The sequence below is a fragment of the Callorhinus ursinus genome, unplaced genomic scaffold (genome assembly GCF_003265705.2).
Source record: "Callorhinus ursinus isolate GAN/ISIS: 27379988/994484 unplaced genomic scaffold, GSC_fseal_2.0 scaffold103, whole genome shotgun sequence".
NCBI classification, from domain to species: Eukaryota; Metazoa; Chordata; class Mammalia; order Carnivora; family Otariidae; genus Callorhinus; species Callorhinus ursinus.
In genome coordinates, this window is record NW_027397165.1 from 46,547 (window position 1) to 73,357 (window position 26,811).

At 44.0% G+C, this 26,811-nt stretch overlaps 1 protein-coding gene and 1 long non-coding RNA gene across 4 annotated transcripts in view; both read left to right on the plus strand.

Annotated features, from left to right (window-relative positions):
- The first annotated feature begins 1,118 nt into the window (after nt 1-1,118).
- TSPYL2 (TSPY like 2) lies at nt 1,119-8,087 on the plus strand. The gene is made up of 7 exons (XM_025852054.2): nt 1,119-2,080; nt 3,336-3,413; nt 3,539-3,650; nt 3,736-3,881; nt 4,018-4,115; nt 4,429-5,267; nt 7,351-8,087. Exons 1-7 carry the CDS (start codon nt 1,274-1,276, stop codon nt 7,533-7,535), a joined length of 2,265 nt encoding a protein of 754 aa, XP_025707839.1. The 5' UTR covers nt 1,119-1,273; the 3' UTR covers nt 7,536-8,087.
- Nucleotides 8,088-12,618: 4,531 nt separating this feature from the next.
- LOC141371811 (uncharacterized) overlaps nt 12,619-26,811 on the plus strand; it is a 59,130-nt gene continuing 44,937 nt past the window's right edge. For all 3 annotated transcript variants that reach the window (XR_012377051.1, XR_012377052.1, XR_012377053.1), the window contains exons 1-2: nt 12,619-12,754; nt 12,866-12,939. This is a non-coding gene — a long non-coding RNA (uncharacterized lncRNA). The remainder of the gene's footprint in view (nt 12,755-12,865; nt 12,940-26,811) is intronic.

The window sequence follows — 26,811 nt, forward strand, 5'->3', positions numbered from 1 at the left end:
TCACTCAACATTCTGTTTTTGAGAGATTCAGCCTTGTTGCTGTACGTAGATCTAATTCATTCTAGTGGTCCATCTTCTACATATATCACATTTTTCTTATCCATTCCCCTGGTGATGGGTCTCTAGGTTGCCTCCAATTTCCTGCTGCCACAGAAAGGCTGCAATGGGCAGTTTCCTACATGTCTTAAGGATGCCTAATTTAGAGGAGAGAAAACTGAAACTCAGAGGCAGTGATTTGGTTAGGGCTACAAAGTGAGGAGCACACCCGTGATGTGAATCCCAGACCAAAGCCAGAACCCCACCACCATGCATCAGGAAAGACCATCAATCTGGCCCCCCAAAATCTAAAATACAATTAAAAACGGCATACACTGAGGAAAGGTTTGGAAGGAGGGCAAGTATCGAGTGGACGAAGAGATAGAAAACCCTAGAAAAATCTGGTGGACGAACGGAATCACAATCATTTTAATGACGCAGAGGAAGTTACTCTCGTGTGTGTGATTACTTCTAGAGTCATTTTGCAGAGATGCAAAACGCCACGTCAAACTCTGGCCCCAAATGAAAGGTCCTAGGTTTCTAAATTCCAGGCTCCTTTAGGGCAACCCTAGCCCCGGGGGCCACATCACGGTTCGCCACAGGGACAAACGCCGGGAAGAGGAGAAAGGGCAGATTTAAGAAGTGCGTAGTTGTTGAGGGGAGGGCAGAGAAGGGGGAAAACGACACTGAGGCTCTCCCAATTTTATTTGAGCACATCCTGCTCAAAGCCTGTGTTTGTTTTTTGTTTTGTTTTTTGGTCTTCAGAGCCACTGGTACTTTTCCCATTGGATAAAACGCTGGAAGGGTGAGGGAGAGGGGCTTTTTCCCCTCAGCTTTCCTTGCAGCCAATCGCCCTGCAGTGTCCCTCTCGTCGCTGGGGGAGCCAGCCCGATGATTGGCGGGTCCGAGAGGAGCCAATCGGAAAGCGATGAGGTGTGGTGTTGGCAAGCAGATTGCGTGAGAGCGGGCAGAGGTCGAGGGAGTGCGAGCGCCTCGGCGGAGGCTGGCAGCCAATGGAGAGACAGAACGGGCCCTTTGCGTCAGGGAGGGGGCGGGTCCTGGACGCTTGGCGCGGAGGGAGTAGGGCAGGCGCTGTGGGAGGGAACGCCAGAGCGAGGCTGTGAGGAGAGCTGGTCGGGTGAGGTGCTGCGGCTCAGCTTCAGGTGTGAGAAGCAGCGGCGGCCTGGCTGAGAGTGAAGGGGCGAGTGCGAGCCCCTGACCTGTGAGCGCGGTCACCATGGACCGCCAGGATGAGGGGCCTCCGGCCAAGGCCCGCCGCCTGAGTAGCTCAGAGCCCTCTCAGCACGACCAGCTGCCACCGCCGCCTCCGCCGCCTCCGCCGCCGCTCCTGCGACTGCCCCTACCTCCACCCGAGCAGCGCCCGAGGCTCCGGGAGGAAACCGAGGCGGCACAGGTGCTGGCTGACATGAGGGGGGTGGGACTGGGCCCCGCTCTGCCCCCGCCGCCGCCCTATGTCATTCTGGAGGAGGGGGGGATCCGTGCGTACTTCACCCTGGGTGCTGGGAGTCCCGGCTGGGAGCCTGCGATGGAGTCAGGGTATGGGGGGGCGCCCCCTCCCACGGAGGGCCTAGAAACCTTCTCTCCTTCGGAGGCTTCTGGGGGAAGTCTGGAAATTGACTTTCAGGTTATAGAGCCCAGCAGTTTTGCCGGAGAGAAGGCCCTAGAAACCTGTAGCGCAGGGGAGTGGGGGTACCAGAGGTTAGCCGGCCCGAGGGGGAAGGAAGAGGCTATCATCATAGTGGAAGATGACGACGAGGATGAAAAGGAGAGTGTGAGGAAGAGGAGGAGGAGGAGGAAGAGGAAGCAGAGGAAGATGAAGAAGGAAAGCAAGGAGAGGAATGCCGAGAAGATAGAGTGCATCCTGCAGGCACTGGAAAACATTCAACTGGACCTGGAGGCAGTGAACATCAAGGCAGGCAAGGCCTTCCTCCGTCTGAAGCGCAAGTTCATCCAGATGCGAAGACCCTTCCTGGAGCGCAGAGACCTCATCATCCAGCATATCCCAGGCTTCTGGGTCAAAGCAGTATCCTTGTCATCTATATTCATGGGCTAGGAGCCCATGACAAAATGGGGGGGGAGGTGGAGGGGGAAGGGTGTGGGGGTGGACCCTTATTGGAAAAATGACTGGGTTTGGTGGAGGAGGAATGGAAGGAGAGGGGCAAAACATCAGAGAAGCTGGACTAGATAGAGATGGTGAAGGGGGGAGAGGGGCACACAGCATAAAACCTGGGCCACAGATGGGGAAGAGGGGAGAGGAGGAACATAATATTAAAAAAATGGATCACAGGCAGTGAAATGGGGAGGGTAACAGAGGGGCACACAGCAGAAAAATTAGACCAGAGATGGTGAAAGGAGGAGGGAAGGGACACACAGAAGATGAACTGACTCAGATATGGTGAAGAGGGAGGAGAAGGTCACATAGCAGAGAAATTGCCCAGAAACGGTGCCTAAGTCACACCTGGCTCTGCAAGGCTAGGTCTCTGCTTAGATACTAGGGAAACCCCAATCCTGGCTGGAGAGAAGGGGGGTAGAAAGGGGCTCCAGCCCCTAAAGGGTCAGGCAAAGGAGTACCTAGAATTGGGGATCAAGGAGTTAAATGGAGGAAATAGAGTAAGAAGAATCTCATTCACTATTGGTGGAAAGCGTATCTCTGGGGAACATACATACATATATGCAACATGTTAGGAACACAGGGGCTTAACTTCTTGGGGGAATTACATGGATATAGACCATTGCCACTCTCCTACAAAGTATCACATGATCACAGGCTGTCAGCACTCAGGCACACAGTATTTTGTGGCCACAGGTCCTCAGTATGCAGACACAGCATCACTTGGACACAGACCCTCAGACCCAGATACACAGTATGTGGACCCAGACCTGTAACACCCAAATAACATCATGTGACTCCAGGCCCTCAGCAACCAGATACAACATCACTAGGGCATGGACCTTTAGCCCCCAGACACACAATGTCTTCTGAATACAAACTCTCAGCACCCAGGGACTCAACATCACAGAGACATAGACCCTTAGCACCCAGACACACAGCAAATATGAACCAAGGCAAGGCAACCTAATACAGAGGTTTGACATTACATAAACACAGGCTCACCACATAGTATCATGGGAAGAAAAGTCTCCTTGCTCCACACACATCACATAAACACAGAGGGAATTCTGCTCCAGCCTCTCTTTTGCTCTGCCCTGCCTGGCCTTCCCTCCCTCCTTCTCTCATTGAACAGTCACTCCTTGACCTAAACTGCTCCCTCCATCAGTTCCTCAACCACCCCAAAATTTCAATCTTGATCAACCGACGCGATGAAGACATTTTCCGCTACTTGACCAACCTGCAGGTCAGGCCAAAGATACATTTTTTACTAGGATTGGGCAAAGGATCTGGCCCTTGGAGGTGAGGTGGGTGGGGTGGGAGGGGCCTTGGTGTGGTGGGAATTCCAACGTTAACCTCTACCCTGAGCAGGTACAAGATCTCAGACATATCTCCATGGGCTACAAGATGAAGCTGTACTTCCAGACAAACCCCTACTTCACAAATATGGTGATTGTCAAGGAGTTCCAGCGCAACCGCTCCGGTAAGAGGCAGTCCTAGGGAAAATCCACACCCCCACCCCATCTGTCCTTGTCCGCTGCCCTCTCCATAGCCTCCTTTCCCCCCAGGCCGGCTGGTGTCTCACTCCACTCCAATCCGCTGGCACCGGGGCCAGGAACCCCAGGCCCGTAGGCACAGGAACCAGGACACCAACCACAGTTTCTTCAGCTGGTTCTCAAACCACAGCCTCCCAGAGGCTGACAGGATTGCTGAGGTGGGGCCCCTCCTGGCATTGCCAGAGAAAGCCTTGCTAGGCTTGCCTCTGGATGCTTGGGGAATTGGGAGTAGGCTCTGGGGCTTATACTCATAACTCTGTTCCCCTTCCCCCCACCCACCCTCTCTTTCAACAGATTATCAAAAATGACCTGTGGGTTAACCCTCTGCGCTACTACATGATGGGAGAAGGGGGCTACAGGGCAAACAGAAAGAAGCAAGAAAAGGAAGAAAGGTGATGGGGGTTTGGTGGCTGAGAGGTGGTTTGTTAGGGATGGGACAAAGATTAGGCTAATGTCACACAGGATTTATAGAGCAAAAGGGATCTTTGACAGAATCTAGTCCAATATGTTTTACAAATGGGGAATGATGCCCATAAATGGGGTGTGATTGGCCTGAGGTCATGTAGTCAGGAGCAGAAATGGGACTTTCCCCACCCTAACCTCATCCCTGGGATTCCTTGTAGCCTGCTGGCTCCCCAGTTACTATCTTTCAGTGTCTGCCTTGCCTACCACCAACCCTATACTCAACCTCAGCCTTCTCCACAGTAAAAACAGGGACAAGTGTGAGGTGGTGATCCTGGAAGACTCTGATGACTATCATGTAATGGAAGACATTATCAGCGAGATCTCAGACAGCGATGGTATCACCGACAATGAGACCATTCATGATGTCAAGATCTCTGACTTCATGGAGACCACCGACTGCTTTGAGACCACCGACAATGAGATAACTGACATTAGCGAGAGCCTCTGTGACAGTGAGAGCCCTGACCACAATGAGAGCCCTGACAATGAGACCACCGACAACAATGAGAGCCCTGATGACAACGAGACCACTGATAATAATGAGAGCTCTGATGACAACGAGACCACCGACAACAATGAGAGTGCCGATGACAACAACGAGAATCCTGATGACAACAATGAGAACCCTGATGAAAACAGCGAGAACCCTGAGGACAACACTGATGACAATGAAGAGAACCCTGAGGACAATGAAGAGAATACTGATGACGATGAGAACCCTGATGGTGACGAGAACCCTGATGGTGATGATGAGAACCCCAAAGGTGGCAACCATGGCAGCAATGGCAACAACCAGGATAGCAGCGACAGTGACAACGAAGGAGACAATGAGGGCAGTGATGATGAAGATAATGACGGCAATGAAGGCGACAACGAAGGCAGTGATGATGATGGCAATGAAGGTGACAATGAAGGCAGCGATGATGATGACAGAGACATCGAAGATTACAAGAATGACATTGATGACCCTGACAAGGATCAGGATAACAGCAACAACCAGGACGACTATGAGGATGAAGTAGAGAACATCTCTGAAGAAGAATCATCAGTGGAGGAGGAAGAAGAGGGCAGTGAGGAAGGTGAGCCTAGAGCCCCTCTTGTCTTCCCTCCTTTTCTCTTCTCAGAAAAGCTGGCCAGGGTCAAGGCATCAAGGCATGAATACAGTCTGCTCTTGTGGAGAAAAGCATTTTGTGCAACTTTTTAAACAAAGCAAGGCCAAGGAACCTTTAACTTACAAACATAGCAGAACCAAAGAAACAGATTCCAGTTCTAGGTGGTGGGTAGATAGGTTGTAACAGAGCAAAAGACACAGGAAGAGTGAAGAGATAGGAGAAGGTGGGTAGAAAACTGAGGACAGGTTCACACACAGAAAGAGGGGGGAAGTGACAAACATTATAATAAAGCATACTCTGTACCCCGACAAGGGCTGCAGGGAACTCTCAGGCTTATTTGTCTTTTGGGAGGATCCTTCACTAGTCCTGAAAGCTGCTTCTCACAAAAACAGTCAGTAGTCAGTTATGTTGGGGACATACTGCATACATTAATATTCTCAGGTAGAATCACATGTACATTAGCCCCTTAAAGGCTCTGAAAAGTCCTGCTGTAAGAAACCCATTTAAACATTGTGGAACCCAGCATTTCCCAAACTTCTTGACCACAGAAGCTATTGTTTACTGTTCACCAAAGCATGCATTTTAGAAAATGCTGAGAAAGGTTTGCATGTGGGGGTTTGAGGGAGAAGGCAGTATTTAAGATGACTTCCAGGTTTGGTCTGGCCTGGATGACTGGCAAACAGAGGTGCCATTTCTTAGGATGGAGAATGACATGGCGGCAGGATTGATGAGATGCAGGGAGGAACATGGGGTTGGAAAGGCTTGTTGGACATAAGGTACAGGTAGCCCAGGCAGGTGATTGGTTATATGTCTGGGAAGTCAGAAGATGTAAATAAAGGGGGTAACAAGCCAGAGCAGAATCCTAGCCCTGGATTCTGGGACCAGTTAGCATTAATGAAGTGTTTACTATGTGCCAGGCACTATTCTAAGTGATTTACTTATTTTATTAATTCATTTCATCCTCACAGCAACTCTTAAGAGGTAGGTGCTATTATGGATGAGGAAACTGAGGCTCTGAGAGGGTAGAATTAGGAAGAGAACTGAGTCCTGGAACGTTCTCAGAAGGAGGGGATTGTCAGCAGTATCCAGTGCTGCTGTGAAAGGTCAGGTAAAATGAGGACTGAGATGTATCCATTGGATTTAGGGCTGTGACCTTGGCAAGAGTAGTTTCAATATATTAGTGGGGGCAGAGCCAGACCCACAGTGGAATAGGAGGCAATGAGCAAGGGGCAAGACAGTAGAGTCAAACCTTAGCTAGGAAGGTATTGGTAGAGGGTGGGCAAGGGAGATGTTTGAGCCTGACTGTGGGCAGGCAGACCTTGGAGAGGCAGGCCCCTGGGGGAGGTAGAAGGGGCTGGAAGACCAACCACTCCTGGGGGTTTTGGCCATGGGGTCTCTGGCAAATTTCCATTGAGGGCAGGGGCAAGGAAGGAGACATTGAATGAGTGAGTAAATTCAATGTGGACATATATTCAGTTAGAGTAGGGAAACAGGGAGTTGCCACCGGATGGCATCTTTCAGAGAAGGGGAGGAAGAGCTATCTGCCCAGCCCTAGGGTAGGAGTGGGGGTGGGGAGTTGGGCTAAAGAAGACAGACTGGGCCTGTTTGGATCAGACTGGAGAAGGAGCAGGGGAGCTGCCTTGGAATGAACAGGTTTATTCAGCTGAGGTCAGAGCTCAGGAAGACACACACATTGACATTACACAGGGAGAAAAAGCGACTTTCAGAGATGTATTAATTTTGATAGGCCAGAGGCAGGGAGCCTACCCTGCTTTCCTGCTTCCCTTCCACTCCTCCCTCACTCCAGGCTTGCTTGAGTGTACACACACACACATACACACACCAAGCAGAGGTGCTTAGCAAGTGTTCCAGGCCCCCAAAACCCTGGCTATGGGCTGTGTTCCCTGTTAAGAGTGCTATCCTCTAGCTTCTAGAACTGTGAGAAGAGAAATTTCTATTGTTTAAACAAACAACAAAAAAAGAATGACATCTACCTGTTCATCTAATCACCCTCCGGTTTTCCCCTCCTTGCCTCTCTCCCTCTTTGCAGACAGTGAACAAGAAGGCGAGGAGAGCGATAACGAGGAAGGAAGCGATAACGAGGAAGGAAGCGACGAGGAAGGGATCGAAGAAGACTCAGAAGGAGGGGAAGACTCTGAAGATTCCGACATGGAGGAGGTGCTTCAGGTCCAAAATGCTTGGGCCAACCCGGGGAAGAGGGGCAAAACTGGATAAACATTTTACCCTTGCAGGGGCTGCCTCTCTGTATCCCTCTCCCCCTGCCCCATTTGCCCTCCCCCTCAGCTAGGGCCGTGCGGCCCCACATTGCACTTCTGGGGGGTGACCGACTTCGTACACGGGTTTAAAGTTTATTTTTATGGTTTAGTAATTGCAGAGTTCTTATTTTGGGGGGAGGGAAAGGGGGATTCCCCCTTCCTTTTGGCCCTCCTCCCCTGCAGGCTTCTGTGTGCTGCTAAACGTATTTATTGTGATGCCTTGGTCAGGGCCCCTCTATCCCCCTCCTCGTGCTGTGTGGAGTGGACACCCTTGATCCCGAAGCGGGGAGGGCCGCTGTGGCCTTGGGGGGCTCTGCTGCCACCCTGTTCTCTCAAGCCTCTCTTTCCCTCCATCCCTCGCCCCCCCCCCCAACGCTGTGCCCGCTAGCCCGCCTTGGTGTCTATGCAAGGCCGCTTGTCATTGCGGTATTCCTACCCCCCCTCCCCCAGAAGCCCCTCCTTGTTCCTTGTGAACCTTGGTAATCCTAATAAAATTCTGAGCAAATTCAAAGTGCTGCTTCTAGTCTTTTGTCCCGCTTGGCGAGCCATCCCCAGGAGCCAGTCTCTCGTCCACAGACCCTCAAATCGCCGCCTCCTCTATGCACTGGTCTGCAAGATGGTGGTGTGTGGGTGGCGGGGGGGATGTTTGGCTTTCTCCGGGAGAGCTCTGCAGGCCGCAGAGGTGTTGCGTCAGACCAATGCGGACCATCCTGGCCAATGGCAGGGCGAGGCTGAGAAAGCCCCACCCCCTACCCGCGGCAGCAATGGACCCCGGCAGGTAGCAAACAGCTTCCCACGCCTTCCCCTCTTGCGCAGGCGCACAGGAACGCCCTGCGCCCTAGAATATGCATTTGTTCAGTGATTCATCTTTTTATTTATCGTGCGTCAAACCTTTCCTCAGGCCTAGTGTGAGCTGGGCCTGGGGAGCCATTGGAATCCATTTTTCTCATTTGCATGTAGTTTTTAAAAAATGATAATCTGTCAAGACATTACATCCTAATAATGCAGGAATGCTCTCCCGTTTTAGAGGGTGCAGGATTCCTGGAACTGGGCCTGGAAGAGAAGGCAAGAAAAGATGGCTCGAGCCAAAGAGTGCATAGAGAGAAGGGGAAAGCAAAGGGAAATTACTAGGTAGCTGTGTGATGGGGTGGAGGAGGGGTTGGGAGTTGGGTGTCTGAAAGGCAGACCTTGAGAAGGCTGAGTTGTTTTAGATTTTGGATAGAGTAACTTTATTTTGGCGGACACCAGAAATACCTCCAGATTCTTTGTGGCTCATAATGATAACTTATACAAATATCCAGGTTGGTCTTCTGCAATATACCTCCAGAATTTTCCATCCAACGCCCATGTTTTAATGGAAAGCTTCAGATACAGTCAGATTTCAGTTTCAAAGAATGCCCTCTGCTGGATGCCAGGAGAATGGATTGGAGGGAGGGAGAGCAGTGAGGAAATTGATGCTATTCCTCAGGTGAGAGTGGTGTAATGGGCGGATATGGGAGGTTTTTTAAGTGCATTTTTTATTTTAAAAGTTTAAGATTTATAGAATTATTGCGAAGATAATACAGAGAGTACCCATATACCCCACAGCGAGTTTCCTCCATTGTTAACATCTTGCGTTAGCATGGTACATTTGTCACAATTAATGAACCAATATCAATACATTATTATTAAGTAAAGTCCATACTTTATTCAGATTGCCTTAGTTTTTAAGGTAATTTTTCTGTTACAGGATGCCATCCAGAATAGCATAATACATTTAGTTGTCATGTCCTCACAGGCTTCTCTTTGCTGTGACTGACTATTTCTCAGACTTTCCTGGTTTTTGATAACCTAGAGTCATCAACATTTGAGCAATAATGGTCAGGTATTTGGTAGAAGGTCCCTCAATTGGGATTTGTCTGATGTGTTTTCTCATGATTAGATTAGGGTTATGGGTTTGGGGAAGGAAGATCACAGAAGGAAAATGCCATCCTCATCATATCAAGGGTACATACTATCAATATGTCTTATCACTGTTGATGTTAACTCTGATCACCTGGCTGAGGTAGTAGTGTATGTCAGGCTTCTCCACTGTAAAGTTACTCCTCCTCCCTGCCCCAGCCCCCTTTCCATACCATACTCTTTGGAAGGAAGCCACTAAGTGTAGCCCATGCTTAGGGAGTGGGGAGTTAAGCTCCATCTCCTTGAGGGGGAAGTATCTACATAAATTAATTGGAATTCTCCTGCACGAGAAACCTGTCTGTTCTGTGAGAGCTTTTTAGATGCTGGAATCAATAGGCTTTAGATATGGGAAAAGAGGGGATCCCGAGAGGAGTCAGGGATGACTGCCAGGTTCTTGTGGGACCTTTGGCAAGGCCCCTTCCCTCCCTGGGCCAACTCTATGAAATAGTTGGAACACCAGATCTTTGACCTACTCCATGATTCTGATAAATGTTTTTTGGGGGGGAGAGCATGATGGCTTTGATTCCTCTGGTTCTGACTTGGGACTGCACTGTCAGAGGTGGGTAGAGGAGACTCTAGCCTGGCCAGAGCTGAGAGTTCAGGATCCTGAGTCAAAGGCATCTTGTGTGGAGGGAAGAGATACCTACATGCATAATCAGGAGCTAGTCCCAATGACCAGGGGGTGAAGTAGAGGGGAAAACCCCAGAGGCAAAAGGCCTGGAGTGGGCCAGGGGAAGAGGTCAGCCTAGTGAAAGGATCCCAGCCAGTCTGAGAGAAAGACGGCTTGGGTATCCTTCCCTCAGTGTGCTCTGCCTCACAGTGTGATTCCATCACCCTCGCTAGAGGGCCTGAGTTTTCCCATCTGCAAACTTAGGTTAATCTTCCTGGGGGATCAGCCCTGGAGGAGCAACCTGCCTAGGATCCCAAGATGGAGATGAGCCTTGAAGCAGACCTCTGAAGCCTGGCCCTCATCATGCCTTCCCTGATTCTTCTCTGCTCCCCTAATCAAATCCCCAGCCCTTCATCCTGGCATTTGAGGCTCCTTTTCACTCACCTTGTCAGAGAAGGCATCTGGCTTCAGGGACACTGTTAGGAGCCAATTTTGGGATTCTAATATATTTGGCTAGGGTGCTCATGTTTTGGGTCGAGGCATGGGAGGAAAAGATGTTCTTTGCCTAGAGTGACATCTTTTTCCTGTGTCCTCACTCCTCAATGTGTGGTGTGGTTTCAGGTCCTGCCCAGTCTGGCCCTCCAAAACCGAGGGCTGTTCTTGAGGGTCTTTAAGGTCACAACCAAGTGCAAAATATAGTCTTTGCTGAAGACCAAAGAAGACGGCCCCCTCTTTGCTGGGACCCTAAACAGAAACCAGAAGGAGAGCCAGGTGGGGTGGGGGATGAGGAGTCAAGAGCCTGCTGTGCCCCAGGGTCTGTTCCCATGCTGAAGCTACTTGTCTTTGTATCCTTCACAGCTTACCCCGCTCCTCTGCAGCAGAGGGCCCTGCACATGGGGATGAGGTTCTCAGGGACCAGGTTCTCCTGGGACCAAACTTTCAAAGTTCCACACGCTTCTGTGAACAAAAGCAGATTGTCAGGGACAAAACCAGATTCAGGAATATCCCTCCTTCTCAGGTGACCAAGAGTGCCAGCACTGGCTCCCTTGGTTGAGGAGGAATCCTATTCATTCAGGAAACATTTATTGAACACCTACTGTGTGTCTGACACTAAACTGGGTGATAAGGATACAATAAAGAAACATGATAAACCAGGTCTGTCTTCCTTCCCAGAGTTTGACAATTTGTGCCACAGACCTGTTTGGTGATCTGGTGAAGCCTATGGACCCTTCCTCAGAAAACAATTTCTTTTAAATACATAAAATAAAGTACCTAGAGTTACAAAAGAAACTGATTATATTGAAATATAGTTATTAAAATATGGAAAAAGCAGATATGTGCTATGGTAGTGTATGTGCTCCTCACTAATCCCTTAGATCATAAGATCTAGTGGAGGGTCTAATGACTATCATGATATTAAAATAGAGATGAGATTACATGATATTTCAACAGATCTATAACATCTATAATGTGATATGAAAATCTCTGTGATTTCTATTGGTGACAGAACCACAGATACTACTACTATGTTACATTCTTTACTGAAAAAATGCTAAATGTCAATTAAAGATGTATATTTTTTCCCATCCAAATGCAGGGGCCCCTCCAAACCCTGTCCCCAGACCAGACTGGAGGTCCATCGACCCAATTAAGAACCCCTGATAATAGAAATGTTCTTCCCGTCTCTCCTTCCTTCTTGAATAGCTTTCCTTTGGAGGACAGAACTTGGGTTTTATTCAGGGTCTTATTGCTGTGTAACCTCAAGCCAATCAGTTTGCTTCTCTGGGCCACATAGTTTTCTCAGTCTGAAACAATGAGAAAGGCAAGAAATTAAAAGGGGAGACCTTAACTATATATGTTCCAGGCAATTAATTTGTGTACTCTCAATCCTCACAAAGGCATTGTCAGGAAGGATTTTTAAAAATTATCTTCCCATTTCACAGATGGTTAAACTGAGGCTCCTAGCGAGGTTGTCACTTGACCAATGTCTTAGCGGCAGGGGCTGATGTGTGACTGGCCAGACCCCCATAACCACCTCATCCTCCATGGGTGAAATTAGGAACTACGCTCATTTTGAGCAAAAGAAACCTGACTCAGAAATCCCTGCAGGCGGGGGGTAGGGTCGTGTCTCTTAGAGCGTTGGCTTACGCAAGGTGGCTTACGGAGAGTAAGACGTCAAGAAGCCGGGCATTTACAATTGTTCAGTGACTCCCGCCCAGTCTACTTTGGGCTTCGCGTCTGCGTGTTCCCAACTAATTCCCAAAGGCCTGTCAAATGGCCTGGCAAAAGGCAACGACAAGTCCTCCTCTCCTGGCCAATCCTGTGAAAGGGTGGGCTTGGCTCATAAACCAATCAAAGACCCCCAGGGGGGCGGAGTTTTCTTCGACCTGGATCCCGGCCTGGGGGGTAAAACTAAAGTGTTTCCATCTCCAGCCAATCCCAGAGAAGGCAGGAGGGCACTCCTCCAATGGGAGCCCGAGAGCGGTCAGTAGCTGTGGAGGCCTGCTAACCCGCTAGCTCTCCAGCCGGCTGGAGGGACGCGTCCAGTGCGTTCACTAGGTCCAGCCGCCGGCCCCTCGAATCTGCTCGCGCTCGGCAGCGGCGGCGCGGAGGGCAGGAGGTGTCTGGTGAGACGCTGTAAAGACGGGGGTGGGGGGTGTGAGGGAAAGAGGCCGGGCTGGAGCGCATGAGGGGTGGGGCCTGGGCGAGCTTTTACCTGGGCGGCCTCTTAACCCTAGGTCAGCGGGTTGCGGAGGATCGTGCGGGTAGCAAAGGGAGGGCGAGTGCCCCTGCAGCCCCAGACAACAACCAGGTGAGTACCCTGCGGAGCCCATCACCCATGCCCACCCCTGTCTCTTGGGAAACGGTTCTGTGCAGGTCTGCAGCTCACGTGATCGTCTGCGTGCCTGTAAATCTCCATCTCTCTGCCGCTCTTCTCCCTCTCCTTCTCCATCTTTCCGTGTGTCTCAATATTTCTGCCTGTCTCCTTCTCTGAGACATACTAGACAGCCCAGACCTAGAAGGCTGAACCCTGACGCTACCAGTTAAAACTAGCCATGAGACCTTGAGCCATCTACATCACTTATGCCTCAGTTTCTTCATCTGTCAAATGGGAGTCTAATAATCTCCATCTGAGACAATACATGTGCATCACTTTGCCCAGTGCCTGGCCCCTAGAAAATTTTCAATAAATGATGACTGTCGTGACTGAAAAAAAAAATATGATCTCTCTTGGTCTTTGGCTTTGTTTTCTCCCTGCCTGTCTCTGACCCTACCCCCATTGATTCTTCTTTCTGAATGCTTCTTTTTCTGTTACTGTTTTTCATCTTTCTGTCTCTTTTCCATCTTTCTAAGCAGGTTAGAGGTACATTGTTTATAGCAATGAGTCTGGCCTGAGAGCATCTATGAGCTTAGTGTGGGGCCATGGACTGTTCTGTGGGTAAAAACAAACAAACAAACAAACAAACAAAAAAATGGAGCCTGACCTTGGCTGAGGAAAGAACCCTCTTTGTTCCCCACCCTACTGTGTTAAACAGGCAGAGACCACCAGGGTGGGGGGCAACTTAGATGAAACAGTGAACCAGGCCCTTTATCTTTTATTATGTTGGTTACTGCAAGAAGATCAGGATTCTCCTAGTTACATCTCCACACAGCCCTCTTTTCTGTCCCCATCCTGAAATCCTTTAACCAGGCCTTCTGGAACTCACTGTCAGTCACCAGCAAAAACTCCATTCTCACCTTGGCTTCTGAATAGTTCCTTGGTTTTCTTGCCATGCCTTAGTGGTTCTCATACCTATTGGACCCAACACTCCATTTTTATAATTTCTATTTTGAAATGTCCCTTTCACTATCCTGAAATGAAGTGCATAGATAATAGAATCTGTCTCCACACATAATTCCTCCCAAACCAATGTAATGTAATGTCCTAATTGTGATATAAGGGAGAAGTAAAGGAAGAGTAATTTCTAATAAAACAATTTGTATATCAACATGTAAAGGCTGGGATATAATTTCACTAGAAGACATAATGAATGGTCTTGCACGTAATGATCCTTGTATCTGGGAATGTGACACTTACATGTGTGTTGATTGCTGACTCAGAAACCATGGGTAGGGTGATGTGATTTTCCGAGTCATGAATAATTCTTCATAAAGTTTTAAACAAAACCAAGTGCAGAGGCACCTGGGTGGCTCAGTCGTTAAGTGTCTGCCTTCGGCTCGGGTCATGATCCCAGGGTCCTGGGATCGAGCCCCACATCGGGCTCCCTGCTCAGCAGGAAGCCTGCTTCTCCCTCTCCCTCTGCTTGTGTTCCCTCTCTCACTGTGTCTCTCTCTGTCAAATAAATAAATACAATCTTAAAAAAAAAAAAACAACAAGTGCAATCCTCCCTCAATTTATATGGTTCATTTGAATTTCTGGAAAAGTCAGTACATACTAAAATCCATGATCTGGCCCTCTTAACCTCTCTGACCTTCTCTCCTACCATTCGCCCCACTTGTTCCCTCTATTCTACCCACACTGCCCTCCTTTATGCTACTTGAACATATTAGGTACACTCCCACCTCAGGGGTTTGTACTGGGCCATCCCCTGGACCTGGAAGGTGTTTCCCCCCAAGATATACAAGGCTCATGCCCTCACTTCCTTCAGGCCTCTACCCAGATGTCACTTTCGCAGTGAGGCCTACCCTGACCATCCTGTTTAAAATCGCAGCTCTCCCCTAGCATATACCCCAATTTTTTCCATAGTGCTCCTCACCCTCTTCTATGATATATAATCTACACCTTTATTGTGTTTGTTATTTATTGTTTGATTCTCCTGCTGGATTGTAAGCTCCAGAAGGGCAGAGATTTTTGTCTTTTTTGTGCCTTGATGTATCCCTGCTACCTAAAACAGTGCTTAGCATAGAATAGGCTCTCAGTAAATGTTTGTTGAATGAATAAATGAATGAAATGAATGGGTTTTTCACTTACATTCTTGTCTGGTGGGTTGTTCTAAAGTTGTATGGAATGCAATATAATTCTTTGCTGTGTAGAGCTGTCTTGTGCCCTGCAGGATGCTGAGCACCCCTGGTCCATGGCTACTAAATGTCACCAGTTATCTCCAAATATTGTGATAATCAAAAATGCCCCCAAACATCCCTTGACTGTCTACCCCCCTGCTGAGAACCACTGCTTGAATAGAAATTGGCTTTCTCCTGAGCACGCTGCTCGCCAGGAGCCCCCTCAAACCCCTCTTGCCAGGAGGCCAAGACATGAAGGTAGGTGTCCTCACTCTAATTGACCTTCCCAGACACTTTCTCTCTCTCCTCCTCAAACCACCTTTTTTTTAGAATTAAAAAAATTTTTATTTTTAAATAATTTCAGATTTAAAAACCTCTAGAAATAGTACAAAGAATTCTCATATATCCTTCACTCAGACTCCTTAAATATTAATAAATTATGTAACTACAGTTCAATTATCAAAATTAGGGAGTTGACATTGATAAAATACTATTAATGAAAGTACAGAACTTACTCAGATTTCATCAGTTTTTCCACTAATATAAATTTTCTCTTCTGGGATCTAATTCAGGATCCCATATTGCATTTAGTGGTCATATCTCCTTAGACTCTTCCAATCTGGGACAGTTCTTTAGTCTTTCATGACTTTGATACTTTTGAAGAGTTCTGGCCAGCTATTTTATAGAATTTGGGTTTGTCTAATGTTTCCTTGTGATTATAGTTACGTTATGTAATTTTGGCAAGAAGACCACAGAAGAGATGTGTCTTCAGTGCTTTATATCAGAAGGCACATGATGTCAGTTGGTCCCAATACTGGTTTTGTTCATTTTGACTATTTGTTTAAAGTGGTGTCTGCCAGGTTTCTCCAGTATAGTTACTCTTTTTTCCTTTGTAATTAGTAAGTGATCTGTGGGGAGATACTTTAAGATTATGTAAATATCAACCACCTTGTTTTGGGGTTTTTTTGTTTGTTTGTTTTTTTAGAGAGGGAGTTGGGGAGGGGCAGAGAGAGGGAGAGAGAGAACTCTAAGCAGGCTCCACGCCCAGAGTGGAGCCCAACACAGGGCTCGATCTCACAACCCTGAGATCATGACCTGAGCTGAAATCAAGAGTCAGACGCTCAACCAGCTGAGGCACCCAGGCGCCCCACAACCACCTTGCTTTAAATTTCAAACCATCAGACTAGACCATTACCCACCCATCTGTGTTATAGTCATGGATAGACATATACACATACCTGCCCCCGTCATACTTCTTTCCTAGAATTTAGCTACTAGCTCACTGTCACTCTTTTAACACTACCCCAGTCCCACTTCTTGGTGATTTTAATATCCTCATAGGTGATCTTTCCAATGTTCTTGTCTCTCAGTTCTGTGATCTGCTTTCCTATAATGCTCTTGCCTTTCAACCCCACCTCAACCACCCCCTCCCAACAGTCTTACCCTTCTTCTTATCAGTACCTATGACTGCACCGCCTCCATAATCTGTTTCAGGCATCCTGCCGTCCAGCCAGTGCTTCTTATCCTTCTAGTCTACTCCCTCTAGCTCCCCAACTCCCAACGTTTTCACTACCCTTTACTTCCTCCGTGTTCCCATATCCTTCCTTTAATCAGCTTAGATTCCATGGTCCATCATGATAATCATTCCTTTGCATACATCCTCACTTCCTTGGCCCTCTACACTTGAGCATGTTTATAGAGCAAGACCCTAGCCCTGGTTAAATTCAACTCTGCCTGCCCCACTGCACTTCCCTAGGCCATTCACTCTCCTATGTTCCTAGCTGAACTGTTTTGTATCTTCTCTCTCCTCAAATCTCCTGATACCACTCCTTCCATCCTATGCTCAAGCTGCCTACTTGACTGAAGGATCAAAACCATCAGAAGAAAACCTGCATAGATTCCCATCACCACACCTAACCACCAAACAGCATCTGTATCTGCATACTCTGCCTTCTTCTCTGTTATTATGGATAAACTGGCCCTGCTGTCATCGAAATCCAGTCCCTCTACTTTGGAACTAGACCCCATCCTCTTTTACCTACTTGAAGACATTGCTTCAGCAGTGTCCCCCTCTCTAAAAGATCATTCCCATTAGCACACAGACATTCTGTTATTGTTCCCATCTTTTTGTTACAGCTTTATTGAGGTATATTTAACATCATAAAATTCAGCCTTTTAAAGGGTACTATTCAGTGTTTTTTTGTATATTCACAGAGTTGTGCAACCATCACTGCAATCAATTTTAGAACATTTATATCCCCACCAAGAAAAGAAGCTTCATACTCATTAGCAGTCCCTCCCCACACCTCCCCTCCCCTCAGTCATAGGTAACCACTATTCTACTTTCTGTCTCTATCTATTGATTTCTCTAGTCTAGACATTGTACATAAACGAGATCGTATAATACATTAGTCTTTATGACTGACTTCTTTCATTTAGCATAATGGTTTTGAGGTTCATCCATGTTGTTGATGTAGCATTCCTTTTTACTGCCAAATAATATTCCATTATATGGTTATGCCACATTTTGTGTATCCTATCCATTTGTCAGTTGATGGACATTTCAGTTTTTTCACATTTGATATTATGAATAATACTGCTCTGAACATTTGTGCACAAGTTTTTGCGTGGATGTGTGTTTTCTTTTCCCTTTGGTAGACACCTAGGAAGTGAGAATTGCTTGGTCCTATGGAAAATCTATGTTTAACTTTTTGAAGAACTGTTCGCAGAAGTGGCTGCACCATTTTAAATTCCCATCAGCAATGTATGAGGGTTTCAACTTCTCCATATCCTCCCTGACACTTTTTACTGTCTGTCTTTTTATTATAGCCATCCTAGTGAGTATGAAGGGGTACCTCATTGTGGTTTTGATTTGCATTTCCCTAAGAACTAATAATGTTGAGCATCTTTTCATGTGTTTATTGGCTATTCGTGTATCTTCTTTGGAGAAATGTCTATTCAAATCCTTAGCCCTTTTAAAATTAGATTGTCTTATTGGTTTTTTTTTTTTAAAGATTTTATTTATTTATTTGACAGAGAGAGAGAGGCAGCGAGAGAGGGAACACAAGCAGGGGGAGTGGGAGAGGGAGAAGCAGGCTTCCCGCGGAGCAGGGAGCCCGATGCGGGGCTCGATCCCAGGACCCTGGGATCATGACCTGAGCCGAAGGCAGATGCCTAACGACTGAGCCACCCAGGCGCCCCTAGATTGTCTTATTGTTGAGTTGTAAGTGTCCTTTATATGTTTGGGACACAAGTCTCTTATCAGATATGTGAGTTGCATATATTTTCTCCCATTCTGTGGGTTGTCTTTTTACTTTCTTGATGATGTCCTTTGATGCACCAAAGTTTTTACTTTGAGGAAAGTCCAATTTATCGATTTTTTCCTCACTTGAGCATTTTGCGTCATATCCAAGAAAACATTCCCCAACCCAAGGTCTCAAAGGTTTCTTCCTGCTTTTTCTTCTAGGAATTGTATGGTTTTTAACTCTTATATTTAGTTTGGTGATTCACTGATCCTTTTTGAGTTCATTTTTGTGTATGGTGTGAGGCAAGGGTCCAAATTTCATTCTTCTGCCTGTGGATGGCTAGTTGTCCCAGTACCTTTTGTTGAAAAGAGTATTTTTACCCCTTTGAATTGTCTTGGCAACCCTTGTCAAAGATCAACTGACCATAAATCCTAAATGTAGAGGTTAATTTTCTGGATTCTCAATTCTACCTCATTGATCTGTAGGTCTGTCACTATGCCAGGCCACACCGTCTTGATTACTATAGTTATGTCGTAAATTTTGACATCAGGAAATGGGAGCCCTCCAACTTTGTTTTTCTTTTGCAAGACTGTTTGGACTATTCTAAGTCCCTTGCATTTCCATATGAATTTTAGGATCAGCTTGTCAATTTCTGCAGAAAAACAGCTGGGACTTTTATAGGGATTATATTGAATCTATATATCCATTTAGGAAGTATTACCTTTAACAATATTAAGACTTCCAATCCATAAACATGAGATGTCTTTCCATTTAGATCTTCTTTAGTTATTTTTCTTTTAAAAGATTTTATTTATTTATTTGATAGAGAGAGACAGATAGTGACAGAGATAGCGAGAGAGAGCACAAGCAGGGGGAGAGGCAAAGGGAGAAGGAGAAGCAGGCTCCCTGTGGAGCAGGGAACCCAACGTGGGGCTCCATCCCAGGACCCTGAGATCATGACCTGAGCCAAAGGCAGACACTTAACGACTGAGCCACCCAGGCGCCCCTAGATCTTCTTTAATTCTTTCAGAAGTGTTTTGTAGTTTTCAGTGTACAAGTCTTATACTTCTTTTGTTAAATTTATTCCTGGGTATTTTATTCTTTTTGCTACTATTATAAATGGAATTATTTTCCTAATTTCACTTCCAGAGTGTTCATTACTAGTGTATAGAAATACGTTTTTGTTTCTTGATCTTCTATCCTGTCACATTGCTGAACTTACTAGCTCAAATAGTTTTTTAGTGGATTCCTTAGATTTTCCTATACACAAGATTATGTTATCTGCAAATATAGTTTTACTTTTCTTTTCTAATCTGGATGCCTTTTCTTTCTTTTTCTTTTTCTTTTTTTTTTAAAGATTTTATTTATTTGAGAGAGAGAGAGAGAAAGCACAGAAAGAGAGTGAGAAGGAGAAGCAGACTCTCTGTTGAGCAGAGAGCCCAACATAGGGCTCGATCTCAGGACTCTGAGATCATGACCTGAGCCAAAGGCAGATGCTCAACCAACTGAGCCACCCAGGCGCCCCTTTTCTTTCTTTTTCGTAACTAATTGCCCTGACTAGATCTTCTAGTACAGTGTTGCCTAGAAGTGATGAGAGCAGACATTCTTGTCTTGTTCCTGATCTTAAGGGGAAGGTATTGAGTCTTTCTCCATTAACTGTGATGTTAGCTGTTGGTTTTATATAGGTACGCTTTATCAAGTTGAGGAAGTTCCCTCCTACTCCTAGTTCTCTGAGTCTTTTTGCCATGAATGGATGTTGGATTTTGTCAAATGCTTTTCTGCATCTATTGAGATGATTGTCTGGAATTTGTACTTTATTCTATTAATATAGCATATTACATTGATTAATTTTCGATGATAAACCAACTTTGCATTCCTGAAATAAATCCTCCTTGGTCATGTTATATAATACTTTCTATACGTTGGTGGACTTGGTTTGCTAGTATTTTGTTGAGGATTTTTACATCTGTATTCATACAGTATATTGGTCTACAGTTTTCTTGTGATGTCTTTGTCTGGTTTTGGTATCAGGGTAATACTGGCTGCATAGAATGAGCTGGGAAGTGTTTCCTCCCCTATTTTTGGAAGAGTTTGTGAAGGATTAATATATGCTTTTTGTATGTCATTTGTCTTTTCTGTTCCTTTGTTCTTCAGTTCCTCTCTTCTTTTGTGTTAAGTAGATATTTTCTACTTTAACTTTTTAATTTCCTTGTTAACTGTATATATTTTTAGTTAGATTTTTAATGGTTGCCCTGGGAATTCCAATTAACATCTTAACTGGAAACAATCTACTTTGAATTAATTCTAATTTCAATAGTAACTTCGTTCCAGTATGCCTCTGTTCCCCTTTCCTTCTTTGTAGTGTTATTATTATATGAATTACTTCTTACATTATAAGCCCATCAACACAGTTTTATTATTATTGCTTTATACAGTTGTCTTTTAAAACAGATAGGAGAATAAGAGTTACAAATAAAAATACTTTTTTTCATAATACCTATTTCAAGTTACCACCTAGTGTCCTTTAATTTAAGCCTGAAAGTAGTGTTTCTTGTAGGATAAGTCTGCTGGCAACAGATTCTTTCCGTTTTTGTTTATCTTAACTTCTCTTTCATGTTTGAAGAACCAGTTTAGCTAGATACAGAATTCTGAGTTGACATTCTTTTTCTGTAAATATTTTGAAGATGCCATCACACTATCTTCTGGCCTCCTTGGTTTCTGATGAGAAGTCAGCCGTTAACCTTATTGAAGGTCCCATATATGTGATAAGTCATTTTTCTCTTGCTGCAGTCAAGATTTTCTTTTTGTCTTTGCTTTCACCAGTTGCACTATGATGTGTCTAGGTATGGATCTCTTTGAGCTTATTCTACTTGCATTTACTTCTTAAGTGTACAGGTTAATATTTTTCATCACATTTGCAATATTTTGGCCCCTTCTCTTCCTCTGGCCCTTTTGGTACTCCCATTACACATATGTTGGTACTTTTGGTGGTGTCCTATAGGGTTGTGAAGCTCCATTTCTTTTTCTTGGTTCTTTTTTCTTTCTGCTCTTCAGAATGTATAATTTCTGTTGCCCTATCATCAACTTTACCCTTTCTCTCTTCTGCCAGCTCAAATCTGTTGTTGAGCCCCACTAAGTGAATTTATCATTTCAGTTATTATACTTTTCAACTCCAGATTTTCTGTTTGATTCTTTTTATGATTTCTATGTCTTCATTGATATTCTTTATTTGGTGAGACATTGTTCTCAAACCTTTCCTTAATTCTATAGATATACTTTCTTTTATTTCTTTGAAAATATTTATAGTAATAATTTAAAGTCTTTGTCTATTAAGTTCCGAACATGGACTCCCTCAGGGACAAGTTCTTTTGGCTGCTTTTTTTTTGTACATGTAACATACTTTGCTATTTCTTTGCATATCTCATAATTTTTTGTCAAAAACTGGGCATTATTTTAAAGTTTTTGTTTATATAATCTCTGCACCCAACATGGGGCTTGAATTCATGACCCCAAGATCAAGAGTCACATGCTCTTCTGACTGAGACAGCCAGGCACCCCCAAAAGTGGGCATTTTAGATACTCTATTCTAACAACTCTGGTATCAACTTCTTCTATCCTCAAGGTTTGTTTTTCTGGGATATGTAGGTGTATGTGTGGTATTTGTGTGTGTGTGTGTGTGTGGTTGTTGTATGTGTGTGTATATGTAGTTGTTGTTATTTTTCTCATTGCTGTTTATTTGTTCGGTGACTTTTCTCAACTAATTCTGTGGATTCTGTATTCCTTGTACTATGTGGCCCCTGATTTCTCTGCTAGCTTATTTTTTAAAAACTTCTTGTTTTTATTTTTAAGCCTGGATTCCTAGGAGATCACACCTGTGTAGGTATACGTTGGTGGTCAGCCAGTGATTGGTTGGATTTCCTTAAATGCCTTGTCCATATGTCTTCTACCCTTTGCCAAGGGGATCTGTGTGAGAAGGCATGTCTTCAAACTTTAGCCAGTTTACAAAGCAGGCTTAGCTTTCACATTCTGCTTACAGTCAGCCAGAAGTGAGTGACTTGGGGCCTCTCCTTTTCCACCTCTTTTTTGTGCATGTGCATAACCTTGACTATGTGCACAGCCCTTTAGATACCTGGGAATATATCAGGGCTTTTCAAAGTTTCCTATGGTTGTCTCATTCTCTAGGATTTCCTTTTTAAATTCCTGGCCAAAGCAGTCAGGCCTCTCTGTTGTCTGCAATTTCGTCAGCCTTTGCCTACTATACTACTGAGCTAGAGAGGGAAAGAGGGTGGGAATTAGCTACAAGTTAAAATGTCACAGAACCCATTGTCTTACTGAGATTCAGTAGTTTCTCTTAGATGATTTTCACTTCATTCTGTGTCTTTGGTTAATTGCAAGTTTTGAAATGGTTGATTGTAGTTGGTTTGTCCATATTTTCATTGTTTTAAAGGGAAAGCCAGTTCACCAAAGCCCTTATTCTGTCGTTCCATTTATCTCCTATGGCTCCCATCTTTAAAAAACATTTAAAACCCGATTTATCACACATCCCCATGCAACTGTGACTTACTTTATTCCCCTAACAGCAAAACTCTCCAAAAGAGCTGTCATTTCTCACTTTCTCCTGCTCTTCCATTCTCTGTTTGTTCATACAGAATGTATTAGATATGTAATAAAAAATTATATACATGAGTTATCAGGAACTAATGTAATGAAAACTGAAGAAGCCACAACTCCACCCAAGAACAACATTAATGATAACATCTATCGCTATGTCCTTTTCTGTCCCATTCCCCGCCGTCCCCCCTCTGCCAGAAATTACCATTCTCTTAAGTCTCATGTTTACCATTCTCTTGCTCTTTTGGATACATTTTTTTGCATATTTGTGGAAATGTTTAACCAATACATTATTTATTTGGCTTGGTCTTGAGCTTTGTGAAAAATAGCATCACACTGCATGTGGTCTTCTGTGACTTACTTTTTTTCACTCATTATTATGTTTCACCTGGGTTCTGGCACGTAACTGTAGCTTGTTCATTCTCAGTGCTGTATAATAGTTAATTGCGTGACCATAAAACACGGTATGCATCCATTTATCTGTTGATAGACATTTGGATTGTTTCCAGCTTTTTGCTGTTAGGAACAGTACTACTACGAATATTCTTGTGCATTTCCCCTAGTACACATATACACCCATCTTTCTAAGGTATGTTCTGAGGAATAGAATTGCTAGTTAATAGGATGTGTAAACATTCAGCTCGACAGTATTATGCCAAAATGTAGGTTACCAATTTACATACCTTTCAACAATTTATGAGATCCCATTGATCTACACCCTAATCAGTACTTGATTTTGTCCCAACTTTTAATTTTTATCATTATAGTGAGAGTAAAATGATATCTCATTGTGGACTTAATTAGCATTTTTCCAATCACTTATGTGGTTGAGCATTTTTTCATGTTTATTGGCCATTCGTGTTTCTTCTTCTGTGAAATGACTGTTAATGTCTTTTGCCCATTTTTAAAATTGGGATTTTCCTCACTTTTATTGGTTTGTAGGACTTATTTAATTACTTGGATACTCATCATTTGCCCATTATGTGGCTTTTTTTTTTCCTTTATGGTGTCTTTGCATGAGCAGGAATTCCTAATTTTCGGTGAGTTGAACCATTCAATCTTTTCTGTATAGCCAGCACACTTTTTTGTGTTGTCTTTCTTAACCTACGATCATAAAGACATTCTTTATTTTCTTGGAATACAAGTTTAAAAGTTTTGTTTTTCCTATTTAAGTCCTTAATCCAAATGGAATTGATTTTTGTGTGGCATAAAGGTATGAGGGAGGGAGCCAGTTTCATTACTTTCCACACGGATAGCCTCGGGATCTGTCATACACCAAAGTTCCATTTCTGTATTGGTCCGTTGCTGGGATCTCTGCTATTGGCCAGTATTTTGTCCCTGAGCCAGTATCACGTGGCTTTAATTACTTGACTACCTGACTACCTTTAATTACTTTGGTTTCATAAAGAATCTTGACATTTGGTATGGCAACATCTTCCCATCTTATTCTTCTTCAGGAATATGATATATTCCTGGCCCTTTGTTATTTCAAACACATTTTAGAATCGTCTTGTCATGTCCTACAGGAATATTGGAATTGCAACGCATCTATAGATCAGTTTGAAGAGAATCGATATGTTGATGATGCTGAGTCTTCCTAGCTACGAACATGACATACCCTTTCATTTTAAATAAATTCTTGAATGTGTCTTGGGACGGTTTGCTAATTTCCTGCATAGGGTCTTGCATATCTTGTGTTAGACTTATTCCTTGGTATTTATGGTTTTCCTGCTATTATAAGGGAGAGCTTGCCATTTAACATGTTTTATCTCATTTGCAGGTGTAGAGAAATGAAGTTGACTTTTATGTCAATATTCCAGCCATTCACCTTGCTAAACTTTTATTTTTTTAAGCAAACTTTTTATTTTAGACTAATTTTACAGTTACAGAAAAGTAAGTAAAGAGATAGTACGGAGTGTTCCTGTGTACTCCTCACCATGATATATTTGTCAAAACTAAGAAAGCCATATTGGTGTATTACTATTAAGCAAACTTCAGACTTTATATGGATTTATCAATTTTCCCACTAATGTCTTTTTTTCTGTTCTAGGATCCAGTTCAAAATACCACATTGCGTTTAGTTGTCATCTCTATTGCCCTCTGCTCTATGACAGTTTCTTAGTCTTTCCATGCTTTTCATGCCCGTAACAGTTTTGAGGCGTACGGTAGACTGTCCCTCAGTTTGGATTTGTCTGAAGTTTGCCTCATAATTAGACTGGGGTTGTTTTTGGAAAGAATACCATAGAGTTGAAGTGCCCTTTTCATCATATTATATCAGAGGTATGTGATATCCCCATGACATCATTGATGTTGACCTTAATCACTGGTTAAGGTAGCATTTGCCAAGTGTCTCTGTGGTAAAGTTGTTATTTTTCCCTTTTTATTTTCTGTTCTTTAGAAGAATCTAGCCAACCCTCAAGGAGAGGGAGGAGATTTAAGCTCCACCTCTGGAAGGGGGTGTATTTGCATGTAATATTTGGAATTCTTCTGTAAAAACCACTAATTTCTTATTTGTTTATTTACCTCTTTACTTATTTATTCAGTTGCCTGTTTGTATCAGTATGCACTTGTGCGTATTTATTTAATAATTTTAATTATAAATCCAATACTTTGTCATTTGTCTTGTTGCTCAAATTGTTCCAGCTTTGGCCACTGGGAGCTCTTTCAAGTTGGCTCCTGGGTCCCTTTTCAAATGCCTCCATCTTTTGTTTTCTTAGCCCTGCCTTACCTGCTTTGGCGCTACAAGATGCTCCCTACTCATCTTGTTATTTTCCTGCTCCATCCCTAGAATTGGCCATTTCTCAAGGAGCCCTTGTTCCTTCTAGGTTGTCTGTATATTTTTTTTTTAAACTCAATTAGCCAAGGTATAGTAGTACATCATTACTATCTGTATATTCTTTTGTGTTTTCTATGTTGACAACAATATCAGCTATAAATAATGACAACTTGGTTTTTCCCTTTCCAATCTTTATGCCTTTCATTTATTCTTCTTGTGTTAGTGAGATGGACAGGCCCTCCAGTACAGTGTTCAAGAGAAAAGACAGTAGTGGGCATCCTTGTCTTGTTGGGTATTTATTTTAAAGGAAATACCACTAACTTTTTTCCCTATTTAGAATGATATTTGCTGTAGATTCCTCCAGGTGTTACCAGATTAAAGCAAGTGCCAACCTGTCACTATGCTAAGAAGTTTTTATTATTGTTTTTAAATCACAAAAGGCTGTTGAATTTTTTTTTTGTCAAATACCTTTTCTATTTATTAGGATCATTATGGGGTTTTTTTTCTCTCAGTAATGTAACAATGTGGTGAATGATGTGTATGGATTTTCCTCATGGTAGACTACCTTTGCATTTCTGGTATAAACACTACTTGGTCATGATCTTTTCCTTTTTATACGGTACTAGATTTAGTTTGTTAATATTTGTTCAGGATTTTTGTATCTGTGTCCATGAGTAAAATTGGTCTTTAATTTTCCTTTCTCATGCAATCATAATTTGCTTTTGGCCTTGAGTTCTGCTGGTATCCTAGAATGAGTTAGTGTTCCCTTTTTTACAATATTCTGGAAGATGCTATATGACTTTGGAACGATCTGTTTGGTAGAATTCTCCTGTAAAACCATCTTGCCCTGGTGTTTTGCTTTTTTAACATTGAATTAATATTCAACTTCTAAATAAAATCTTTTCAAAAATCTATCTGAGAAACTTGAAATCTGCTCCCATACCATGTTTATTTTATATCAGGTTTTATGCTTCAAGTGGCCACACACAAATCCTGATCGAGACTTTTTAATGATATGTTTCTTCAAATTCTTAACAGTCACCACCACCAA

Excerpts from the sequence above, each read along its gene's own strand:
- TSPYL2 (XM_025852054.2), top strand. The coding sequence starts at position 1,274 with ATGGACCGCCAGGATGAGGGGCCTCCGGCCAAGGCCCGCCGCCTGAGT. Across the intron at positions 3,651-3,735 it reads GTTCCAGCGCAACCGCTCCG|GCCGGCTGGTGTCTCACTCC; the intron begins GTAAGAGGCAGT and ends CTTTCCCCCCAG. Across the intron at positions 3,882-4,017 it reads AGGCTGACAGGATTGCTGAG|ATTATCAAAAATGACCTGTG; the intron begins GTGGGGCCCCTC and ends CTCTTTCAACAG.